General features: G+C 40.2%; 2 protein-coding genes across 6 annotated transcripts in view; one reads left to right on the top strand and one right to left on the bottom strand.

Moving 5' to 3' along the window:
* ACYP2 (acylphosphatase 2) overlaps nt 1-17,202 on the bottom strand; it is a 282,564-nt gene extending 265,362 nt beyond the window's left edge. Inside the window, exons 1-2 of one of the 2 annotated variants that reach the window (XM_058684107.1) lie at nt 17,022-17,202; nt 4,645-4,709 (exon numbers count right to left, since the gene is read on the bottom strand). The gene's annotated coding sequence lies outside the window, so the exon portion shown is untranslated. The remainder of the gene's footprint in view (nt 1-4,644; nt 4,710-17,021) is intronic. The other variant, XM_058684108.1, reaches the window with a different exon arrangement.
* Nucleotides 17,203-17,584: 382 nt separating this feature from the next.
* Nucleotides 17,585-24,856, top strand: part of PSME4 (proteasome activator subunit 4) — a 100,348-nt gene continuing 93,076 nt past the window's right edge. For 3 of the 4 annotated variants that reach the window (XM_058684109.1, XM_058684111.1, XM_058684110.1), the window contains exon 1: nt 17,585-17,843. In XM_058684109.1, coding sequence (XP_058540092.1) covers nt 17,602-17,843 — 242 coding nt within the window. In that variant the 5' untranslated portion in view covers nt 17,585-17,601. Of the gene's footprint in view, nt 17,844-20,503; nt 20,680-24,856 lie in introns of those variants that run through there. The other variant, XM_058684112.1, reaches the window with a different exon arrangement.

Below are 24,856 nucleotides of genomic sequence, written 5' to 3' on the forward strand. Positions count from 1 at the left end.
CTCCCTCTCATTCACTGATACATTTCTGGAAGTAAAATCTATATTTGCTACATCCACTTCCTCACCACCCACTCACTGCTTAATTCCTGGGGATCTCGCTTCTGCTTCTTCATTGTTCAGAAACTATTTTGAGATTACCAATGATTTCCTACTTCCCAAATCACATTCAATCCTGCTCAACCTCTCTTCTACCAAGGCCCCAAACTCTAGTCAAGTGGTATCAAATCTTTTTGTGATCAAAGACTCCTTTGAAAATCAGATAAAAGTCAGGGATCTTAAGGGGAAAAAAAGCTATGGATCTTATTCTCAGAAAAATCGTGTGTGTCTGTGTGTGTGTGTGTGTGTGTGTGTATATATATATATATATATATGTATGTGTATGTATGTATATATACATACATACACATACATATATATATATATATATATACACACACACACACACACACATATATATTTCCCGAGGTATTTTCCTATACCACCCTACCCTAAAGTTTTGTCTCTCCTCCACTTTTGGCATTTCTGTAGTGGCTTCTTATACTAACTATTCTCTCATGCATCTCTCTCTTCATTCAATCATGGAGTACTTGTGAGGTAAAAAAACAATATTGTGTTCCTCTTATCCCAAACGACATGACAGGATAGTTGGGAAAGAGACATGTTTACATTAAAACTTGAGCAATAAAATAGGGAAGAATATGAAAAAGTGGGAGAAATATTGAACTATTTATGAAGAAGGGTCCGATACTGCTTTCTGTAGGAGAGGGAGTATAAACTGGACCTTGAAAGACAGGCTGGACTTTTGGGTAAGTAGATAGAAGGAAGAATTGTGTGTCAAACAGAATAGAAGGTATTATGTGAACAACAAGAAACATGTAAATATAAATGAAATGTTGAAGAGATCATAAGTAGGTCCGACAGGGAATGACCAGAAAGGATACAAAGGTAGATAAAAAAACAATGCTAGAGGGGCACCTGGGTGGCTCAGTTAGTTAAGCGTCCAACTTCAGCTCAGGTCATAATCTCACAGCTCTTGAGTTCAAGGCCTTTGTCGAGGTCTGTGCTAACAGCTCAGAGCTTGGAGCCTGCCTCAGATTCTGTCTCTCTCTCTCTCTCTCTCTCTCTCTCTCTGCCCCTCACCCACTCATGCTCTCTCTCTCTCTCTCTCTCTCTTTCTCAAAAATAAACATTTAAAAAAAATTTTTAAACAAAAAACCAAAAACAGAACGCTAGGTTGAAACCAGTCCGGTGTTAGCCTTAAGGCTTTATTTTGGGAATAATAGGGAGACACTGAATATTTTTGAGCAAAGGACTGCCAGGATAAAAATGATCTTTTAGGAGATTAATCTGTTTAGAGTACCTAACAGAGAAATGAGGGACTGGCCCAAAGGCGTTAAGGTAAGGGACTGTGCAATAATCCACAGTTTGTACTTCTGAACTACAGAACTGAACTGTTTGAGAAGAGTATCTTAGTAAAAGGGGCACAACTGATGTAGGAGGCATGAAGACATGTGGCTTGGATCTCCCTTCACCTGTTAGAATGCAGGCCACTAAGAGCCTCCAGCTGCAGCCCCTTCAGGACCTCACACAGCAGTATCCAAGCTGAGGTCATCATCTTCCCATGCAGCCCCCACCAATGACTGATCATGACAGCACTACTAGGGCCTAGCCATTTCTACCTAACACAGGACTTCTCTGACAGGCAGCCTTCACTCTGGAGCTCCCCACTGGGTTGGCTGAGACTTTGCTAGGTGGACATCAAAGTTTGAGGCTCTCCCCATCCAATCCTGTTTCCTTGCCACTTTTTCACCGGTGTCAGATCAGCACCAAGGTCTGAGGGCTCTCCCTACTCAGCCCTCCTTCTTCCACCTTTCTCTCTCATAGGTGTTATATCCCACTCCCCAGATAATATAAAAATACTTTGGAAATACATGAAAAGCTCACATTATAAAATTCATACAAGTAAAAATTAAATTGATAGCACTGAATAAATTGTGTCTAGGAAAGGCATAATCTAAGTTTAATTATCGCATGCACTAGCAAACTAAGAAATATGGTTAACAGTGATTTACAGATTGAAAAAAACACCAAGGTCACTGCAGGCTTGAACAAATTTTCTACATGCTGAAATCTTTTCTCTGATTTAACCTGAGATTAAGTAAGAGACTAAAGTAGCCATTTGAACATATCGTTATTTAGAGGAACCAATTTATTTTAAAAAGAATCGTTTCATCTCACAACTAAAGTAATAATGGGATAACGGGAGCAGCAGGGTGGCTGAGACAAGTGTTTCAGAGGGGGTTCAGCAAATAGGAGAGTTCGTACACATACTAAAACAATATCCGTCAGGTAGAAAACATTCTTGAAGCTGCCTTTGAATATACTCTGTGTTCATGAGACACTTCTGTGAAAATGGAAAGATATTCCCACCATGGCAGGATCGAAAAAAAAAAATATATATATATATATATGTATGTATGTATGTATGTATGTATGTAACTGCCACATAATACACTAACTTGATAATCAGGATCTAACGGAAACTCTATATGACAGACCATCTCACACAATCAGCTAAACATAACCACTCTTCCTGTTTTGTTTGAAGGGGGAAGTTATAACGTAATGTTAGAGGTGTATTTTTTGATGTGTGTTAGGCTGAGAAGATTAGCTGGCCATTCAGTTTCAACTGTTCAGTGGTAATTTCGGAATGAAATTGTTACAGTAAAGTAGTTTTGAGCTAATAAAGAACTGTTTGATTGAAGGCCCAATCATTTCCTTCCTATTTTTAACTGCTATCCAATACAACAGTTTCCTTTTGAAGCACATCTCAGTAGAGGTTGAAACATCTCAATGACATCAATTCAAATTATCGCCACTCACAAATAAAACATTTTACATAATTCCACAGTCCTCCTAAACCTCTAGTATGTCCTCTCTCCTGTCAGCTTCCCATTTTATACATTCTCTTTCCCAAATCATTTTCCTCCTTACTCTACAAATTCCCAACTTTCTTATACCTTTTCCTTACACCTTTCACATCATTTCCACAACTCTCTACTCTCAACTGAGGACATTGCCTCATACTTGTCTGAGAAAATAAAAGCCATCATAAGTTGCTCATTTGGGGGGGGGGAGCTACAGGCCATGGTGGCCTTGCAGCCCCACAAGGAGGGCCCTTCTCCCTCTGCTCTGCCATGCCTTCACTGGCCCACCTGTCAGCTCTCGCCCAAAGCATGCAGGCATGCAGTGCTGAGCCAAGAAAATCTTATCATAATTGGAGACGGACCCCTATATAAAAATTCAAACCTTTTACCTGTTCACTTTTCTATCCATGAAAATGACTGTTGGAACAAAAACTAAGAAAATTAAGATAAGAAACACAAGAATAGAGCCAACGGTTCAGGGAAAAACACAATTTGACATAAGCAAAAAGAAGAATTTATTCATTCAAGACTAAAAGCTAAAGGCCTGGAACTGAGAACCAGATCAGGTCAAAAAACAACAATAGATGCAGAAGAAATGGCTGACTTTTATAAGGAACTTTTAAATGAAAATCTTCAGAAGCACATGTATTATAAACAGAGACTGGTATAAGCATAATTTTGCCATCACCTTCTTCATGGGAAAAGTGGCCCTGGAGAGGGTTTGGAACAAGCATAGACTGAAACAAAAGAAGACCAGCATTTAGTACCCACCCTCACCCACACACCAGTGTCTCAGGAGAAGCAGCTGCTTTGGGAGTTCAGTTTGCCAGGGCTCTAAAAACTTGTAAGTGAACTGAGTTCCGCACCTTCTTTCTTTATGGGGCCCCCTTGGCTTATGTCAGCACCAGGGTAGATAAGACAGGGAGAATGAGGGTCCCAGCGAGCTGTGGGCCATGTGACTCTGTCCTGACTGTGGATTCCAAGTTGGCCCTGGGTCACGGACATGATACTAAATAAAGCCCAAGCACTGTGTACCCATTAGAAAAAAAGGGGGAGGGGGGGAGGGCACCTGGGTGGCTCAGTTGGTTAAGTGACGGACTCTTAATTTTGGCTCAGGTCATGATCTTGTGGTTCGTGGGTTCAAGCCCCGCATTGGGCTCTGCACTCACAGTGCAGGGCCTGCTTGGGATTCTCTATCGCTCTCTCCCTCTCTCTGCCCCTCCCCCGCTCGCTCTCTGTCAAAAATAAATAAATATTACCAAAAAAAAATTTTTTAAGAAAAAAAAGAAGTTGCTCATTTTGGGATTTCCAAATCTATATCTCCTTCTTCCCTCCTGTTTCAATGTAGGGAGTATCTCTCTTCCTATCATTTCACTCCTGCTGTGGATCCAATCCCTCACCCTCCACAATCTCACCTCTCCTTTCTAATGAATAATTCTGATCCTAATACAAACATGTGCTAGTATCTGACATAGTAAAAAGCCTTTTATTGACTTCTATCATCTTTATACTACCTTTCTTTCTTTTGCTTCCTCTCACAGAAAACTTCTTGAAATATCCTATCTCTGCATGCTGTCTCTATTCCCTCACCAGGTCACTCTTGAATCTTCTCCAATCCAGCTTCTCTGTCCTACCATGCCTCTGGCATTGTGTGTGTCAAGGTCAATAATGACCTCTATACTGTCAAATCCATTGGCTACTTTGGTTCTTATCTTACCTGATTCTTGAGTAGCATCTCTCTCCCTGGAAACTTTCTCCTTTTTTAGCTTCTGTGATGCCATTCTGTGCAGAAGAGAGTTAACATAGCAGACATGAGATTGCTATCCTTTGTTGTTTTTTTTTTAATTTTTTTTTTTTAACGTTTATTTATTTTTGAGACAGAGAGAGACAGAGCATGAACGGGGGAGGGGCAGAGAGAGAGGGAGACAGAATCGGAAGCAGGCTCCAGGCTCTGAGCCATCGGCCCAGAGCCCGACGCGGGGCTCAAACTCACAGACCGTGAGATCGTGACCTGAGCTGAAGTCGGACGCTCAACCGACTGAGCCACCCAGGCGCCCCGAGATTGCTATCCTTTGAAAGGGCTTGCAAGGTTGGCCCTTGGCTAGCGTTTGAAAACTTGATTTTCAGTAGTATTCCTTTTTTCCCTAACTGATAATAACGGCTCAGTGTGCCTATACAGAGGGTGCCTACATGATCAGAACCCAAATAAAATTCTTGGGCACTATTTTTCTAATGGGCTTCCTTGTACAGAAACATCACAGACATATCAGTGTGTTTTCACTGACAGGGGAAGAGTGTGCTCTATTTGACCCCTTACAAAATAAAAAGGGCATTAAGGAAACCTACTCATGGATTCTTCCAGACTCCACCTGTGTCTTTCCCCCTTATGATCTGCCAGTATGTATTTACTATAGTACTGTGATAAATCTCAACCATGAGTACAACCACATGCTGATTCCAGGGAACCTCCTAGTGAATATCCAAATGCAGAGCTGGTCTTCATCACTCTGTCCTGGTTTTCCTTTTCTCATACTCCTTTATTGGTTTCTCCTGCTCTGTCCCCCTTGGAGCCTCAAGGTTTTACTCTCTTCTCTCTATATACTGTTTTTTAAACAATTTTATTTGATACTTTAACATTAAATAAAATATCATCCATATGCTGACAACTTCCAAATTTATATCTCCAGTCTAATTCCTACCATTAACTCTAGAAACTTATATCCAAAAGCCTTCTTGAATCTTCACTTAGGATCTTGTAGGCAAACTTAGTATGGCCAGTACAGAATTCATGACTGCTTCTTCCTAAACCTGGTACCTTCTCTGTTTTCCCCATCTCAGTGATGACTTTACCATATGTGCTATTATTACCAAAGACAGAAATGTGGGGGTGACCTATGACTCTTCCCTTTCTCTCACACCACATTCTATCATCAAATTTTATTAGGTTCACCTTCAAAATATCTCAAATCTGACCACTTTTCACTATTTCACCTTGATACAAGTCATCATCATCTTTCACTGGACTGCTGAAATAGCTTCCTAATTAGTCTCTCTACTTCCCATTCTTTTCTTACCCCTGTATGATCTATTCTCCATTCAGAGTCAGAGAAATCCTTGAAAGTTCAAATCAAATTATGTCATTTTCCTGAATAAAAACTTGTCTATTGGTTTCCATTGCACTCAGAGTAAGTCTAAATTCTTGGCCCACTTATTAGGTTAGAAGTTAAAGTAGGTGCTCTTGCATTAAACAAACAAAAACAAACAAACAAAACTTGGCTTGATCAAGAAACAAAGAAGGCCAGAGTACCTAGAACAGAATGAGTGAGGGGAGATCAAGATATAAGATGAAACATTAAGACAGAAAGTGGTCTTTGCTTGCAGGCCTTGTTTTTTAGTATTTATTCCACAAATTTGTGCTGACATACAGAAACAAAAGTCACAATAATGTTCTCTAATGAACTGATCATTTATGAGTCCCAACTCAAATATTTTTCCATACAAAACACTAGCACTTATTTTCCCTACGCTATCTCACTCAGTGCCCCTCAGTTGACATCCTTATTGGTTTGAACTTTGAGACTGTGGCAATATCCCCAAGTATCAATCAAGTACAAATCAAATGAATCAAGAGAATTTAACTGCACAATTTGCTACAAGTACAAGATTACATGAAGTTGATGAAAGTGATGTTAAAGAATTCTTTAAATCACACACGAGGCTGTTGGCAAGTGAGACTGCAGTTATACCAGTTAACAATAGGAGCAGAGAAAATCAAAAATGACTGTTTCAAAAAAGAATAATTTGAATATCAAGCAATTAAGGGAAGGCACTAGGAAAATTGATGAGGCTCTTAATAATTTTGGTAAAAATGACTTTCTGCCTATTAAGAGAGTGAAAAAAGGAGGCCACAGAATAGGAGAAAATATTGCAAGTTACATATATGGTACAGGATTTATTCCCAGAATATACAAGGACCTCTCAAAACTTAGTAAGAAAACAAGTAAGGCTCCAAAAAATTGGAAAAAAAGATGTTAATAAGCACTTTGCCAGGAAAGACACATGATTGCTAAATTAGCACTCAAAAAGATATTCGTCATTATTGGGCATTAGGAAAATGCATATTGGAAGCACAATGAGATACTATTACACTCCTCCTAGAAAGGCTAAAGTTAAAAAGACTGACCATGCCAAGCAGGCAAGGATGTGGAACAACTACAAGTCTTGTACACTACAGGTAAAAATGTAAAATGGCAGAACCACATTGGAAAATAGCTTACAGTTTCATATACTTACCATATGATCCAGCCTATCTTCTCCCAGGTATTTGCCCGTGAGAGACAGAAATATGTGCCCACACAAAGACATACACATTGATATTCATAGCAGTTTTATTTGTATTAACCAGAAACTGTAAACAACCAAAATGTCCATCAACAGATGAATGGATAAGCAAATTGTGGTATATTTAAAAAATGGAACACTAATCAGCAGTTGCTTGAGAGAAAACTATAGAATCATACCAACAACATGAGGAAGATCAAGTGTGGTCACTTGATCAGCAAAAGCAGCAGCAGCTGGGAACTTTTTTTTTTTTTTTTTTTTTTTTTTAATTTTTTTATGTTTTTTTTATTTTATTTTTGGGACAGAGAGGGACAGAGCATGAACGGGGGAGGGGCAGAGAGAGAGGGAGACACAGAATCGGAAACAGGCTCCAGGCTCCGAGCCATCAGCCCAGAGCCTGACGCGGGGCTCGAACTCACGGACCGCGAGATCGTGACCTGGCTGAAGTCGGACGCTTAACCGACTGCGCCATCCAGGCGCCCCAGCTGGGAACTTTTTAGAAAAGCAAATTCACAGGCCCCACTCCACATCTACTAAATCAGAAACTCTGAGGGTGGGAGCTCTCCAAACCACAGCTTTAGACTAATTTGCTAAAAGTATCAGTGAAGGTTTTTGATGTCAACTATGTTTACTATCAGTAACCAACTCTGGCTAACTTAAACTGAAGATAAATTTATTGGCAAATATCAAGTAACTCTCAGAATTGGTAAGAAATTGTAAGAAAGATTCTTAGGGAATCAAGGAACGAAGGGAGTGAGGGTAACAGAAATAATCTGGTTAAGGCGCTGTTGCTGCCAACAACATATGCCATCTCTTCTATTTGACATAGTGGTCACTGTAGGCAGCTGCTGCTCCTGACAACACAACCATGGATGCCACACTGCCTATCTATCAGAGATCCAATATCATCCATCATCCCTTCATCTTAGTATCACTTGCTCAAGATTTAAAGTACATACTGGCAAAATCCAGATCACGAGGCTGTCAGGGGGATGGGTAGAGGGTGAATCTCACCCATTAGGCTTCTAAAGTTAGAAGGAGGAGGCTACTTCTCACTAAGACCTAGATGATGAGAGGATTTCCCAAATCTAGCAAATGGGTTCAGATGCTGAGTAGTCAAAAACAATTACAGATGCCTACTATTCAAAATGTTCTGAATAAAGTAAATTAGATGTATTTTTAGCAGGACCACTTTCTAGTAGAATTAGTCAAATGTATTCTTTGTATTACTAATTATGGACTTAAGGATCCATAAAACTTACTCTTTGTTCTGGGGGTTAAGTCTTTTCATTCAAGTATTGGCTCACAGTGGATCGTAAGAGTGGATGGTGCTAGCATGTGCCTTTCCGCTCCATGTTTGAGTAAAGACTAACATGAAATGACTGTATTAAATAATGCTACCTTGACTAGACTCTTGGTAGTTAGTCTTCAAGTGTTGTTATTTAAAACTAAAATAGGGGCACCTGGGTGGCGCAGTCGGTTAAGCGTCCGACTTCAGCCAGGTCACGATCTCGCGGTCTGTGAGTTCGAGCCCCGCGTCAGGCTCTGGGCTGATGGCTCAGAGCCTGGAGCCTGTTTCCAATTCTGTGTGTCTCCCTCTCTCTCTGCCCCTTCCCCGTTCATGCTCTGTCTCTCTCTGTCCCAAAAATAAATAAAAAACGTTGAAAAAAGAAAATTAAAAAAAAAAAAATTAAACTAAATTAATTGGACATTCATTGGCAAAAATATGAACCTTGATCTAAATGTCACACCTCATACAAAAAATTAACTCAAATGGACCGTGGACTTCAATGCAAAACATAAAACTTAAAAAACAACAACAGCAACTTTGAATCTAGGACTAGGCAGAATTTCTTAGAACTGACACCAAAAGCTTGAACCACAAAAGGAAAAATTGACAAATTAGACCTCATCAAAATTAAAAACTTACTCTGTAAAAGACTCTATCAAAAGGATAAAAAGATAAGCTACAAACAAGGAGAAAATATTTGTAAACCACATATCTGACAAAGGAATAGCACCTGGAATATATAAAGAACTCACAAAATTCAACAGTAAAAAAAACCTAGCAGGCAAAAAACATGAGCAGACATTTTACCCAAGAAGACATACAAGTAGCAAATAAGCACATGAAAATAAGGTCAACACCATTAGCCATTAGGGAAATGCAAATTAAATCCACAATGAGATAGCACCATATAAACAGTTTGGGATTATTTTATTTATAAAACTAAACAATGTGACCCAGCATGACCCAGCAATTAAACTCTTAGACTTTTATCCCAGAGAAATTAAAACTTATGTTTACACAAAAATTTGTAGATAAATGTTCACCGCAACTTTACTAGGAATAGCCAAAAACAAACTATGGTACATCCATACTAGGGAATGTTATTCAGCTATGAAAAGAAACAAACTATGGCACATGCAACAACTTGGATAAATCCCAAGGGAATTATCTGAGAGAAAAGAGGCAATCCCAACAGGTTATACCCTGTATGATTCCATTTATAGAACAGTCTTGAAACCATAAAATTGTAGAAATAGAGAACAGATTAGTAATTTCTAAGGGTTAGAGACATGAAAGGGGTCAGAGATGCGAATGTGAGTATCAAGGGCAAAAGCAGGGATCATTGTCATGATGGAAATGTTCGTATCTTGCTTGACTGTATCAGTCTAAATATCCTGATTATGATACTGTACTACAGATGATACCAATTTTGGGAACCTGGGTAAAAGGCACAAGGGATATCTTTATTTCTTACAACTACATGTGAATCTATGATTATCTCAAAATAAAAGGATTTAAAAAACAAAACAAGGCAAAAACTGCATTCTAGTACTTAGGTTCTGAGTCCAGAAAGGCAGCCCACTCTCTATGGGTAGGGATGAACTAACAACACTACTATCGTTATTGTTAATACATATAGATCCATGACTGTTTGTAATCTGGTTTCAGTTTACCTTCTTGTCTCTTCTCTTGCCTTATGCACATGTTCTGTGCTCCTACCATACTGTACTCAATGTTCCTTGGCCTAATTAGGCCCAGTGAAAACTCCATATACTTTCCACATACTCCTGCCTCTGCCTAGGGTATACCTATCCACTTGACTTCATGACTTCAATACCCTAATGTCACCAATGCAGCTTCCTGTAAGTATCTGGTTACAGCCCAAAGCACTGAATTCATATATCTGAAATACCTTTCAGTATAAAATCCAAAATTCTTAACCCAACTTACAAGATACTACATGACCTAACTCTGCTTACCCTCTCTGCCATTATTATCCTCTCTCTCTGTACACATTGGTCTTTCTGAGCTTCTCAAACAAGCAAAGTTCTTCCCCTACCTCAAGCCTTGGCTCAGACTGTTCTCCTGGCTAGATCCTTCCTAATCATCCTTTTCCCCAACTCATTTGTCAACTGCTACTTCTTCAAAGAAATCTTTCCAGGCCTCCCGGTGTAGGCCAGGTCCCCCTATTCTACACAATCAGAGCACCCCTTATCCTATGAAAGCATTTAACAAAATCATAATTAAAATACCTGTAAAAGGAAATGTTTAATGTCTGACTGCTCTGCCAGTCAGTGAGCTCCATATTAGTAATCATATAGAAAATTGATCTTTTAGGAAAAATATTTTATATTAAATTTTAAGTTGTTTATTCTTTCTACCATATAAATCCCTTTGTCTCTTTTAACTTGTTTACATTTATTGTCTCTCTTTCTCTCTCTCTCTCTCTCTCTCTCTCTCTCTCTCTCTCTCTCTCTCTCACACACATACACATAGAGCCTTGTATGAATGGTTTGTGGAAATTACAGAAATTGTGGAAATGTTTAGATTAAAGCACTACTGGAACAGGAACAACAGAAGCCTCAGGATAAGATGATCACTTGACAGAAGTAGTTTACCAGAGCAAAAGTTTAGATCTGGGAATTGCTATAAAAACATAAGTCCCCATTCTCCAAAACTGGCAGGCAGAACTAATGGGTGAGGCACTGAATTTTTCAGTCTATGGAAGGCAGTCTGAATTAGTTTTATCTAGAGATTTTAAGAGGTAGTAAGATCCCAGGTGACATTTAGTTACAATTTTATCTGTTTACTTGACTGTCAACCCACTAGATAGTGAACTCCTTGAGGACAAGTACTGTGTCATTCATCTTATGATCTCAAACTTGGCACTCAGGAGACACTTAATAATGTTTACTGAATTAATGAATATATAATTCACCCTGGAGAATTAGGGATTTGATATATTACCCCTCTTATGAGTCTGTAAATTTCAAAAGAGATTGCGTTTAGTACAAAGAAACAGATTGCAAAGGGTAGCATTTCAAGCATCAGATATAGTGTGAGTGTCTTGCTGGCTATTCAAATTATTCATGCAGACAATTCCATGCTGTGCTTAGGAGCAGGGGGTAGGTGGAAAGAGCATATATCCTCTTTGTGCATTAGTTATTATCTCTCCACTGCCTCTACTGTTAACTTTTCAACTACCATTAAATACAATACATCTCTTTACTATATTTGATTATGAAGGAAGCTGTGTCCTCCTATATTATCCATAGCTTGTCAAAAAGAAGAAACATAAAGAGCTTCAGTTGTGTTGAAAAACTCCTAGCATTTAAATATCAAATAGGCATTTTCTAAATAATAACATAATAATTTTTTAATCCTTTAATAAATATGCCTTGATAGATAGGCATCACCAGTGACCACCTATGTGATATGAGGATTCTAAAAAAGCTCTGAATCATCCACAATTATTCCCCTTTGCTCCAAATGATGTCTAATACTTCAGAGCTAGAAGTTCATTCCTTAAGGGTCTCCAGTTCCAGTAACATGGCATCCTGAGTAATGCAGAAACCCTAATATAGAAAAGCTGCATTAAACATAACAAGTGATAACAATAGATGAGTTCACACACAGAAAAAAATCTCCAGATGACAGAAACAAAAAAGAAAGGAAAGCCAGAGTGATAAGTGTGTGACTTAACTCTGCATCAATTTTGGGGCAATGTTATTGAATCTTGAAACAGCAAGTGACTTGCACTTTAATATCTACTCAGGGAAAGAAGTTGAAGCCTTGAACCTAAGGGAGTTGGAAGTCAAATATTGCATAGTAATAAAACTCTCCAAGGGCTGAATTCTCAGGCCTGTAACTTGCATAGGACAGAAATCCAAATTTATATTTGAGAAGTTTACATAGCTGAAAAATTAACATAAATATTTATTGGTACTGAGCCTGTGATATTTTTGTGGGTCTGGTGCAAACAAACAAACCAACAAAATGCTCTGGGTCACATGGGATTTCCACAGAGAAAAAAAGCCATGTGAAGATAATTTCATAAAATAAAAAATTATAAAACTGAAGCAAATGATCCACCATGAACAAAAGTCAACTAACATATAGCATCCCCAAAAGTCTGAAATAACAGGGGTGTCTGGCTGGCTCAGTCAGAGGAGCATGTGACTCTTGATCTTAGGGTTGTGAGTTTGAGCCCCATGTTGGGTATAGAGATTACTTAAATAAAGTTTAAAAAACTTTTAAAAATCTGAAATAACAGAAAGGACTGTTTGAATACAATTGTCTAAAATAATTAAATACACATGTCAAAATGATGAAAAGAGTCATTGGAACTATAAAGAACAAAAGTCAATGAAAATAGAATAGTAGATTTGGAAAAGAACTAAATAGAACTTGTAAAATTAAAAATATAATTGTTGGAATTAGCAGCTCAATAGATAAGTTAAACAGATCAGATAAAGATAAACAAAGAATTCTATGAGTTAGAAATAGGTCTGATAGTTATCCAGAATGAGTAAGGAGACAAAGACTTGCAAAATGAAAGTAACAAACATGGAGAGTAGCATAAGAAGATATAACATACATCTAATGGGAATTCTACAAAGAAAGAAGGGGAAAAAATTGTGAAAAGATAATAGCCAAAAATTTTTATGATTGATGAGTGACATGGATCTTTTAAGAAATACAAATCCCTTGGGGCGCCTGGGTGGCGCAGTCGGTTAAGCGTCCGACTTCAGCCAGGTCACGATCTCGCGGTCCGTGAGTTCGAGCCCCGCATCAGGCTCTGGGCCGATGGCTTGGAGCCTGGAGCCTGTTTCCGATTCTGTGTCTCCCTCTCTCTCTGCCCCTCCCCCGTTCATGCTCTGTCTCTCTCTGTCCCAAAAAAATAAATAAAAAACGTTGGAAAAAAAAAAAAAAAAAAAAAAAGAAATACAAATCCCCTGCAAGATAAATAAAAAGAAACCTACATCCAGCTACATCATAGTAAAATGGCAAAATGCCTAACAAAGAGGAAAACTATAAAGTAGTAATCACAGAAGAATTCATTCCTTTAGCTGTGATTTTCTCTTTACTAAAAAAAATGAATTCTAAATACACTCTAATGAAGGAAAGTAGCTACTATGGCCAGATGAGAAGGGCTTTGGGATGAAAAAAATCAAAACTTAAAAAACATATAGGAACAAGAAAAAACCTCTCATTTCTCAGGTCCAATATTCTTGTGCCTTTAGGAACTGAAATACAGCAGAAGTTTGGATATTTGATTACATTAGAATGAATCATTCTAATATAATTCAAATACTTCTAAAGATTATGCTCTGACCACATAAATTCAATATACTCTCAGGCTCAAATGTATCATATACAGAATAAGGCAGGGAAGGCAGGAAATTAACAACCTGTCATTTTTGTTCACTGCTACTAAGTGGATTATCAAGCAGTGAACCAAAGGCATAAATATTTGATTGGTAATTATCCCCATTAATTCCTCCAACCTGAGGAGAAACCTCTGCCTTCAGAATATTTTCCATGAAGGGCTATTGCACTTTCCAAGAAAGGAGATTTTAGTCTGTTTCCTGGAGGGGTCTGATAAGAAGCCAATATCTCCCTCAGGGTCTGAATGAAAGCATAATGTGCTGTTATCTTTTGGCAGAGGATCCGGAGCTCTAAAAGATAAAAAATGCTTGGGAGTTGGTCTCAGAAGAGAAAATTAACCCCAGACTTTGGATGACTATCTCAAATGATAAGTGGACTAAGTCCCCCAGAGAGATTTATTTAAGGTTTCTCAACTTTCTCACCTGAATAGGTTTCACTCACTAGTGTTTTCCATTAAAGTTCACATAGAATAACAGAAAGAGACTTCATCTTTTTTGTTCCAATAATTCTTTTGACCTTTCCAGTTTACATCCATTCCCAGGGAAACTGACATCATCAGGAACTGCTTCTTTGAAATCTTAAGTCCAAATATTCCTGTTCTTCCAGATCCCTTGTTCAGGCTAATCCTTTCATATTGCTCCTGTACCTCATTAGGATCCGAGTACCTTGACCTCTCTATTAACCCTCTTCTCTTTCATTTAGACTTCAACCAATTTTGACATTAACCACTCTCTTTTAAATATTCTCAACCCAAGGATCCTACTTAGGAAAGAGAATTCAATGAGATATTGTGGGTAAAGCGCCGGCTGAGAGAAGGGCTCAACAAAGGGTAGCTAACACCATTACCATCACCACCACCAACATACATTCTTATTCTTTTGTCACTGTATCATACCAGACTCCACAGCACACATTCTGGGGCTGCTAAACATTATTGGGAAAAATCACTAAAGTGTTCAGACAGATGGCAGTAAATTCATGCTTCCAGACTTAACTGACAAATAATTCTGTTTCTCTAATGAGTTTTCTGAATTTTGAGACTACTATAAACATTCTCCAGTCTCCTCCAATCTCCTTCCCCCCACTTCTTCCCATTGTTCTCATTCTCTCATTACACAGAAAAACAAAAAAGAAACTATCAGAAAGAACTTCTCCAACCTAGCCACCCAAAACTGCAAACCTTTCTGCATTTGCACCTATCCTCCCCTGCCTTCCTCCTCTGACAATGAAGCACAGTCTGGCTTATTGCTAAAGGCCAATGACTCCATATTCTCGCCCACTCTCTGTCATGCTCGCCCACGTAACTTCAACCTTTCTCCATTGGCTCCTTCTCATTATTATTTAAAACATGTCCCACCTTCAAAAATTCCTTTTTATTCCAGCTACCTCCTTATCTCTCTCCTTTTCTTCCCACCCAAACTTTTAAAAAAGGTTGTCTGCTTTTGCTGCCTCTATTTATTTACTTCCTATTTTTCCAGTATCATTGTGATCTGGTTTCCATTTGTACACTCCCCTGAAACTGTTACCTGCTGTATCAACAACTCCTATAAACTCTACTCAGTTCTCATTTCATTTAACAGCTCAAATCACTTTTGGTACACTGATTACTTCCTCCATCTGAAACACTCCATCTTTAGGGAGGCCCCTTTCCTAGAACTCCTCCTATTTCTCTGACAGCTTCTCATGACCATTCTTTGTGGTCTCTCTCCTCTTTCTCTACACATCCCTAAATATGGTACCCGAGAGGCTGGTCAAGGACCCTACTCTTTTCATACTGTTAACCTAATTACACAACAGCCATTAGACTGAGGTGGCTCTAATGTCCTTGCCCAAATTCTGTGTAAATGCCTCAAGGTTATGAAATCTAAACGCTAAGGACAACCAATCATAAACAGCCAACTGGGCTTTAAGGTATAGCCAATCAAATAGTTTCCTTTCTTTGTCTCCACACCTTCTCTACATAAATCTTTCCCTTGGCTCCTCTCTGGGCTCCAAACTTCTGCTTTTACTCTGCCCAATTTCGATAGATTTTTGCTCAATCTTAAAATTCTTAAACTCTTAAAATTCTTAATATGCCTGTTATCTGTTAGTAAGTCTCTGTCTCATTCCCTTCAGTCCTACCTATATGCTAATCAATATTTCAGTTTAGATCATCCCCTTGATCCATACATCAAAGTACTTTCCCATCCCTTAGGCATTCTGTCTCCAAATCTGTTTCTGTTGTGTTCTCTATCTCAGTGAAGGAGTTTCCTATCCATCTTCCCAAACCACAAATCTGAAATCATCCTGTCTCTTCCCATTGTTTCACTCTTCATATTCAGTCAGCTACCAAGTCCAGGCCATTTTCCTTGCTGCAGTAGCTCTCAAATCATTCCACTGACATCATTATGTCACAACTTCTTAAGAGTTCCTCCAGTTTCCAGTGGTGTCTATTTTAATCCATTCTCCACATAAAGCCAGAATGATTCTTGGAAAATGTAAGTTATATCACACCACTCCTATGCTTAAAATGTTTCAGAGTTTTTGTTGCTTTTAGGATTAATGCTCTAAAAACTCCCTAGCATTTTTCTAGGTTTCAATCCTGCACTCCCCTCTTGCAAGCAATCTGCAGCCATTCTGAACTTCCTTGAATTCCTAGAGTGCATGCTTGTGGCCTCTAAGTTGTTGCCGTACCTTCTCCTCCTTTTCCCAACCAACTCTGCCTTCAACCCCCTTAAACCTCAACTTTATCACTTCTAGGAAACTACCTGACACCCCTACAGTTTGAAATTCTCTTTAGGTGTTCCCAAGGCATCCTGTACTTATCCAGTAATTAAGAGTATTGTCTTGTAATTGCTTGTTCCCTAAAGCTCAGGTAGATCGTAAAACCCTGGAGGGCAGAAATCACGTGCTCTTCCCATTTCAAGGGCCTAAAAGGAGCGTCTGACACACAAAATAGCAGTTCAATTAATATTTGTTGAATAACAATTCACCTTTTTGGAATGAGAGCGGCCAGAAAAATACCCGAAAGAGGGGACTTAAAGGAGACAGAGTAAAAAAATCTATAATTAACAAGTGAGATGGATACAGAGTACCTAGGTTTTTCCACACACTCGGCGTGGGGGACTAGGCCCACCGCCTTGGCGGAGAGCACCGCGACTACGGGCTCCCGAGGACAGCCACAGGGACCGCGCAACCCCAGGCGAGGAAGGACAATAGCCTGGAATTCGGCTTCGTGTTTCCGGTGGGGCAGGCTCGCGCCCGGCCGGTGAGGCCCGGGGGTGGGGGCTCCGAGCCCGGCCCACGGCGAGAAAGGCGCGGCCCGCTGGGCTCCCGCTGCCGCCACCACCGCCGCCACCTCCTCCGACGCCGTCGCTCCGCCCCGCCCCGGAAGTGACTTGAGGCCCGTCCGGAACCTGCGGGCCCGGCTGCTGCAGCGTCACCAGCCGAGCCGGTGCGGGGCGGGCAGAGCGGCCGCTGCCGCCGCCAACGAACTGGGATCGCGCGGGGACCAGCAGCGCGCCGGCCAGCGCAGGGGGCCCAGCGGTCGGGCCGAGGGCTACGGGCTGCCGACCGCCGCGGGGCGACGACGACGCGGAGGAGGCGGAGCCCGGAGAGGGGTGGGGGCCGGGGAGGGTTAGGGTGGGAGGGGGTGGGGGGGGTGTCCCTAGGCTCATGGAGCCGGCCGAGCGGGCGGGCGGCGGGGATCCCCCGGAGCCCGGCGGGCGTCCCGGCCCGGACTCGCGGGGCTTCGTCCCGCAGAAGGAGATCGTCTACAACAAGCTGCTGCCCTATGCCGAGCGGCTGGACGCCGAGTCCGACTTGCAGCTGGCCCAGATCAAAAGCAACCTGGGCCGGGCCGTGCAGCTCCAAGAGCTGTGGCCCGGGGGCCTCTTCTGGACCAGGAAACTCTCCACGTAAGTGTGTTCGGGTCTGCAGGGTGGGTGCGTGGGCAAAGGGGGGCAAAGGCTCAGTGGGAAAGCGTCCGGGGCAAGGGCAGCGGCGGCTCTTTGTCCACACGGGACCGCTGGACACAGCTCTGCCCCGACTCGACCCTCCGGTGGTCTCCGAGCAGTAGTCGGAGAATCGCTACAGGAAGCCTGGGAAGCACTCAAGTCCGCTCCCTGCCACTTTACTGCGGGACCTCCTCTGTCCTCACCAGCCTTGTAGGTCCTCCCTAGCTGCTTCTCCCCAAGGGTTTAGGTTGTTGTCTTGCGACCTACGGCATCTTGGGGAGCCGGAGGGCACCAGGCCCTCAGGGAGAGATGAAGGGTCCCCCAAGGGTCCTGAACCTTTGCCCATGGGGGATGTGGGAGGAGAGGATTCGTCTATGGGGGAGTAACTCGACTTTTCCTGGTGCTTCCTCCGGTTCTTCCTCTACGGTCTCCGCCTCTTTATAGCCCTCAATTCAGGTCTCGTAACTTTCTGAATGGGAAGGAGGCCGTAGGGAACTTGTAGGTTCTGCTTTTTTGGGCCTGCTCAGTCTTTGTGAGTTTGATTGAATAGATTGGTTCAAAATCAGCTCTTAGCGCTTTCTTGAGCTGTATACTAGACAGTTAATGTTGAGAGTGTTGAGTCTTAGAACATCGGGAAAGTGTTATGTTTCTCCAGTTGTGACATTTCCTTTGGAAATGTGCGACCCTAAGGAAAATAGAAGAGAGCTGTCAGATTGTCCAGGGCGTTATTAGTACAGGGCTTGCGTTAATTTTTGAGTCGCTCAGATGAATATAGATGACCTAAAAATCAGTTTCAGGAGTTATGTTATTGTTTGATTACTGTTTCTTTTCTTTTCTTTTTTTTTTTTTTTGCACAAACTCTCCTTAAGCTATAGTGCCACTGAAATGGGGGGGGGGGCAGCAAGTAAAAATACGGTCTGGGGGGGAAAGGTTAGGCACTTTATTTGCTAGATGGGTATCCTCGTTGTGAGAGAAGAATTTTTTAAGAAAGTTGTGCTGTATCTTGTTTGGTTAACTGTACACAAAATCTGGTAACATTGTATGTTCATGAATGTGGGTATGGATGGATAAACACACAAGACATAAGTCACTTATCCACTGTTTACCCAAATCTGCTGAGTGAACTGGGTGATGACTCAGGGTTTTGTAATGCAATAGTCTTGTCTACATTTCCTCACAGGATGATTCTTATCTGCCAATTATTAGGGAGCCTCTGACAAATTTCTCATCTCTACTTGGTGCAGTGGTGGTGGGAATAATTACCTTTTTAATTAAAAAGCAAAACTTAAACACTTAATTTTCCCTTTTCAAAGAGTGACCATAAAATGTCAAGGTTAACAGCTCTCCTCTTGAAGAGTGTAAAGAAGTTTGTGTATTTAGGATTCTTTTTTTTTTTTTTTATTTTTTTTTTTTTTTTTTTAAACATTTTTTTTTTTTTTTTTTTTTTTTTTTTTTGGGACAGAGAGAGACAGAGCATGAACGGGGGAGGGACAGAGAGAGAGGGAGACACAGAATCGGAAACAGGCTCCAGGCTCTGAGCCATCAGCCCAGAGCCTGACGCGGGGCTCGAACTCACGGACCGTGAGATCGTGACCTGGCTGAAGTCGGACGCTTAACCGACTGCGCCACCCAGGCGCCCCTGTGTATTTAGGATTCTTAGGAGACTCTGGGAAAAAAGAAATGCAACAGGGAAAAGAACGACTTTTAGTCAAAACAGCAATGTTCTATGTTTTATAACTGATTGAAATCAAATGATTTTTCATGTGAGCTTCTATGTGTTTGTCTTACTCAGGCACAGTAAAAATACTTTGTCGGTTCCAGTAATTCCCCATTTTAATCACTCTTATTAGATTTGCCAGAGAATAACCATTTTGGGGGACACAGCTTCTTTTAGATGCACAATATATACCAATGTGTGAATGCTTACCTGGTTTGGATTTCTGAATCTAGAATCTTCACAGGCATAGTTAAGCATTGTTTTCTGACATACTTATTACTCAGCTTGGCAAATTAGCACCTAGAGTTTGATTATTTTTGGCTTATTATGTGTAAGTAGCTTTTATCTGGAAATGGCTAAAAATACAGTGGAGACAGTCCTTGGTGTTGAGGGCAAGATTGCAGTTGAGAAAGCTTACTAGCCTGTGAAACTCAAACCATTTATGTCGAAGTAACTAGCAAGAAATGCTGTCAGGATTTTATTTTGGAACAAACTGATTCTAAGGATTGCAGTATGAGACATTCTGAACTTGGTGGGACATGTTGTGATCTTGGGTGTATTTTTTTCTCCTAAGTCATGTTAAGGTGACCTGTTTATAGTTGCACTTGTTGTTTTTTAATAAGCCTTGTGTTGCACAAGTTTACGTCTAAATGATGCCAAAACATGTGATGATAGCTGGCAATTACCTGAGCAGTGATCATATTTAGTACTTTGTAGAAGAATGGAAAGTAGTAATGAAAACAAAATCTAACTTCTACCAGTAGTAGCTCTGTGACGGTGGGAAAGTGACTTTAATTCATGTATATTAGTATTCTTGTGAAAAATGAAGGGGTTGGACTAAATAATTCCTGGGAGACAGCCCTGGTGTGGTATTTTATGATTTTATTTTTTATCCTGTAGAGCCTCAAATAAGCCAATGTGTATCTTTCTGCAAGGACTGTTTGAGCAGCTTGTAAAGCACTGGGAATAGTTGCATAGATCAAGCACATTCCTAAAGAAGACCAGAGTGTAAATGCTGTTCAGAGGCACTGGGACTGGATCCCGGACCAGAAGTATACACCCCTAATCAGGGCATCACAGGTCTGTGTGGGATAGAGTTCTGGTTTGGGGATATTCAGGCTCCCTTTTTTTTTTTTTTTACTTTTTACCTCACCTTAGTACTTATTGTCATTCTGTTTCCATCCATTTCAAGACTTGTGGGTCTATGTAGTATCTCTGTGAGAAAGGTTATTTCTGTGTATTTTAAAAATTGGCCTGTGATAAAATACAAGCTCTCTTGCATGAACAAGTTAAAGTATTAGAACTGCCTGTTAAAGAGACATTGTGTGACATAATATCACAGGGACAGTTTTTAAGAAGCAAGGAAACAAATTGGAGAAGAGAGGCTCAAACCTAATAATGGTCACAGGAAAGACTGCTCCTGGACACTAAGTGAAAGGTATTGGTGGATAACTGGTATGGCCCATGATGGAGTTGAATAAAGGTAATCTTGAAACTTGCTTTTTTTCTCCCTTTGTCCTTTGGACCTTTCACGTGAGGCGGTGGAGGTCTAGTTTGAAGATGTCAGTTTCTCTTTACCTGGCCTTTCCGTGAACATTATCATCTTGGTCTTTCTTAACCTCTCTGAAGCTTTAGAGTCCTCTTGGAAAGTGTGATAGACTCTTAGTGGTTTTTGAAACTTAAAACTTAGCCATGGACTGTTGTATAAAAGCAAAATCAGAAACACATTATTGGGGTCTTTGGGAAGAATGCAGTTGCAACGATTTTTTTTTTTCATTTTAACACTTCACTGACCATAGAAGCCCCTGAAGCCTGCTCAGGGATCCAAAAATCACTGAGTTAGTGCTAAAGGGCCTTTCTAGCTCTGTGTTCCTTTAAGTTGGTCTAGAGGAAGGAAAACAAGTGAATGGGCTACTATTTCCTATAAGTTTACCTGTAATTACATTATGGATGTAATTCTTTAGTGTTTCCTTTTTTCAATCAGAATTTTGATTCTCGTGAAGGATGTGGGCTTACTGTATTATGAAGGACATTTAAATGTTTTTACCAAGATGTTTTATTTTTAATTTTTTTTTTAACGATTATTTATTATTGAAAGAGACAGACAGAGCATGAGCAGGGGATGGGCAGAGAGAGGAGGAGACACAGAATCCGAAGTAGGCTCCAGGCTCTGAGCTGTCAGCACAGAGCCCGACGTGGGGCTCGAATTCACGAACCCTGAGATCATGACCTGAGCCAAAGTCAGATGCTTAACCAACTGAGCCACCCAGGCGCCCCCCCCCCCCCACATTTAAATGTGTTTTTTTGTTGTTAGAGTGAAATGTTAACTTCTGTGCTGTTTTATTATGATGATATGACCATTATATTGAGAAATCATTTCATTTGCTAATTAAACTGTAACTTCCTTGTTTAATTATGTAGGCTTCTAAAATAGGAATTGGATTATCCCAGTTGAAACCACATAATGTATTTAATTAGATTATATAACCACCGGAAACCTAAGTTTAGTCAAGATAAGAATTATCAAATACACTGAACTCCTTTTATGGAAAGTAATAATCTGACCACAAGAGCACCCAAATTTGTATCATCTCTTTGTTAAGGGAGAAAGTGGAAAATGCTAACTGCTGAATCTCAGTTATCTATTAACACAATGAACTTATTTAGGGTATCTAATGTTTGCGTGTTGAAATTGTGAAGTACACAATAAATAGAAGTGCCTGTTTTTAATAAAAAATCTTAAAGTCTTGACACATTACCACATTCATCAGTGAAAACCAGTTGGGAAAGTTTTAGAGAAGGTTTGCCATTGTTACTATGTGACAACACTCCGAACAAGAACCAAAGTTTCTTTGTAAAGTTGATTTAAAAGTTGATTTTCGGGGCGCCTGGGTGGCGCAGTCGGTTAAGCGTCCGACTTCAGCCAGGTCACGATCTCGCGGTCCGTGAGTTCGAGCCCCGTGTCAGGCTCTGGGCTGATGGCTCGGAGCCTGGAGCCTGTTTCCGATTCTGTGTCTCCCTCTCTCTGCCCCTCCCCCGTTCATGCTCTGTCTCTCTCTGTCCCCAAAATAAATAAAAAAGTTGAAAAAAAAAATTTAAAAAGTTGATTTTCCATAGAAAGACAAAGTAAATGAATTAAATGATTTTGGGAATATGAATTTTTCTGACAAAGTTATGTAACAGTGCAATAAACTATCTTTTTTTTTTTTTTAATGAACAAACTATTTTTTAGAGCAGTTTTAGGTTCAAAGCAAAATTGAGCACAAAGTTCATATATATATGAAGCCCTTCCCATTTTTCAAATACCTCTTTAGTTGCTTGCTTGCTTGCTTGCTTGCTTGCTTTCTTTCCTTCTTTCTTTCTAAGTAGGCTCCATTCCCAATGCTGGGCTTGAACTCATGACCCTGAGATTAAGAGGCACATCCTCTACTGACTGAGCCAATCAGGTGCCCCTCAAGGACCTCTCTTACTCATTCTTTTAAAACACTTCGTCAGTTTTTTCTCCTCTAGTTAACAGGATGTTATTGCCAGAATCTCATTTGTCAATATATGTGATTTGAATAGTTCTCTAACCCATCTTCCAATTATCAACTCATGGCCAATCATGTTCCTTCCATACCCACCCACCCCCATTATTTTTGAACGTATTACTTCATTCATAGGTGCTTCCAGGATGTATCTCTAAGGGAAAAGGGGTTAAACCAAAAAAGTCAATACTGATGCCATTATCTAAGCTAAAAACATGAATGATGATCCATTATCACTTTGGTCAACCTCATGAAGTTCTACTTTGCAAAATTTGTGATTTTACTTGTGAGTTTCCATTTGGATTGTTTTGTCTAAGGCTTATTGCAAATAGACCCCATGGACAGAAATTTAAAATACAGCTTATTAATGAACATTTGTGTATTATGACATCTTAACTTCGAAGGCATAGAATCAACCCTGGAGCAACAAGGACTCCCTTGAATTATCTCCCTTTTAAAAACAAAGACACTGAGGTTCTTATTAGCTAATACATAGTTTGATGTAAAGTAGTAGAAGCAGGAATCTTTGAACAAGTTATTTTCTGAGTGCTCTTTGTGGGCCAGGCACTGTTTTTGGCACTTGGGATATGTTAGTGAGTGAAAGATTTCTGCCTTCTTGGGAAGTTCCAGTGTGCTCTTTTTCTTAGCACACATTTTTGTTCGTTAAGGACAGCCTAGGCAAGGTGTAGCTCCGTCAACAAATTTGGGGGAAGAAAATATGAATTCTAAGTGCATTACTTAAAAAAAAATCTTATGTTTTAATGCCCTAAATGGAGGCACTGAGGAGCGCAGTTAGAAAAAAAAAAAAAAAAATCTAGTAAAACAGAACCATTCATTGTTCTTCAGAAATCTGAATGTATCATTTAAAAATAATTTTCCCAGGGCCCCCTTGGTGGCTCAATCGGTTGAGCAGCTGACTTTGGCTCAGGTCGTGAACTCAGGTTTCAGGAGTTCCAGCCCCACGTCAGGCTCCTCAGAGCCTGGAGCCTGCTTCGAATACTTTGTCTCCCTCTCCCTCTCTCTCTGCCCCTCCCCTGCTCACACTCTGTCTCTGTCTCTGTCTCTCTCTCAAAAATAAATGAAGATTAAAAAAAAATTTTTTTAAACAATTTCCCTAAGTCATCTCGCTGCAGTGTTATAAAATTGTCTTAGAAAAACATGTTCTTAAGTGAAATGGAGGCGACTTGTTTGTTTTTAAGGGGTGCTTATTTATTTAGTGGTAAATAAGGGCACAACCTCCAAACCAGTTTTCTCATTGTGGAACCTGGGAGTTAATTTTTCTGTTAAATGAGGCTCATTTGTAGTGAATCTTCCTCTCACTGCACATCTTTTTTGTACAAAATCTAAATCTGTGTTTCTCTCTAACCTTTGTAGAAAATTAGATCAAAATCTCATACAGTATGAATGGCAAGCTGAGAACATGGTAATAAAAGCAACAGCAAGCAAACAACAACAACAAAACCTTTATATTCATTGACACAGCCAGTGGAATGTTAAAAGCACATACTATAAATATTCATTCCCATTTGGAATCTTGAGGTTGGCTACTTCCATATTCGGCCTACACTCAGTATTTCTTCCCTTTTAGCACACTCCCTCTTGATCCCTTGTTCATGCTTTTGTAGTCTGTGTGCATATTTTCCCTCTACTGTGAGCTTTCTGGAGGTCAATGTCCTCCATGCTTAACACCTTTCCTCCACTCCCAGCATTTAGTACTGCAGTGTATACAT

The sequence above is a fragment of the Neofelis nebulosa genome, chromosome 9, assembly GCF_028018385.1.
Source record: "Neofelis nebulosa isolate mNeoNeb1 chromosome 9, mNeoNeb1.pri, whole genome shotgun sequence".
In the NCBI taxonomy this organism is placed as follows: Eukaryota; Metazoa; Chordata; class Mammalia; order Carnivora; family Felidae; genus Neofelis; species Neofelis nebulosa.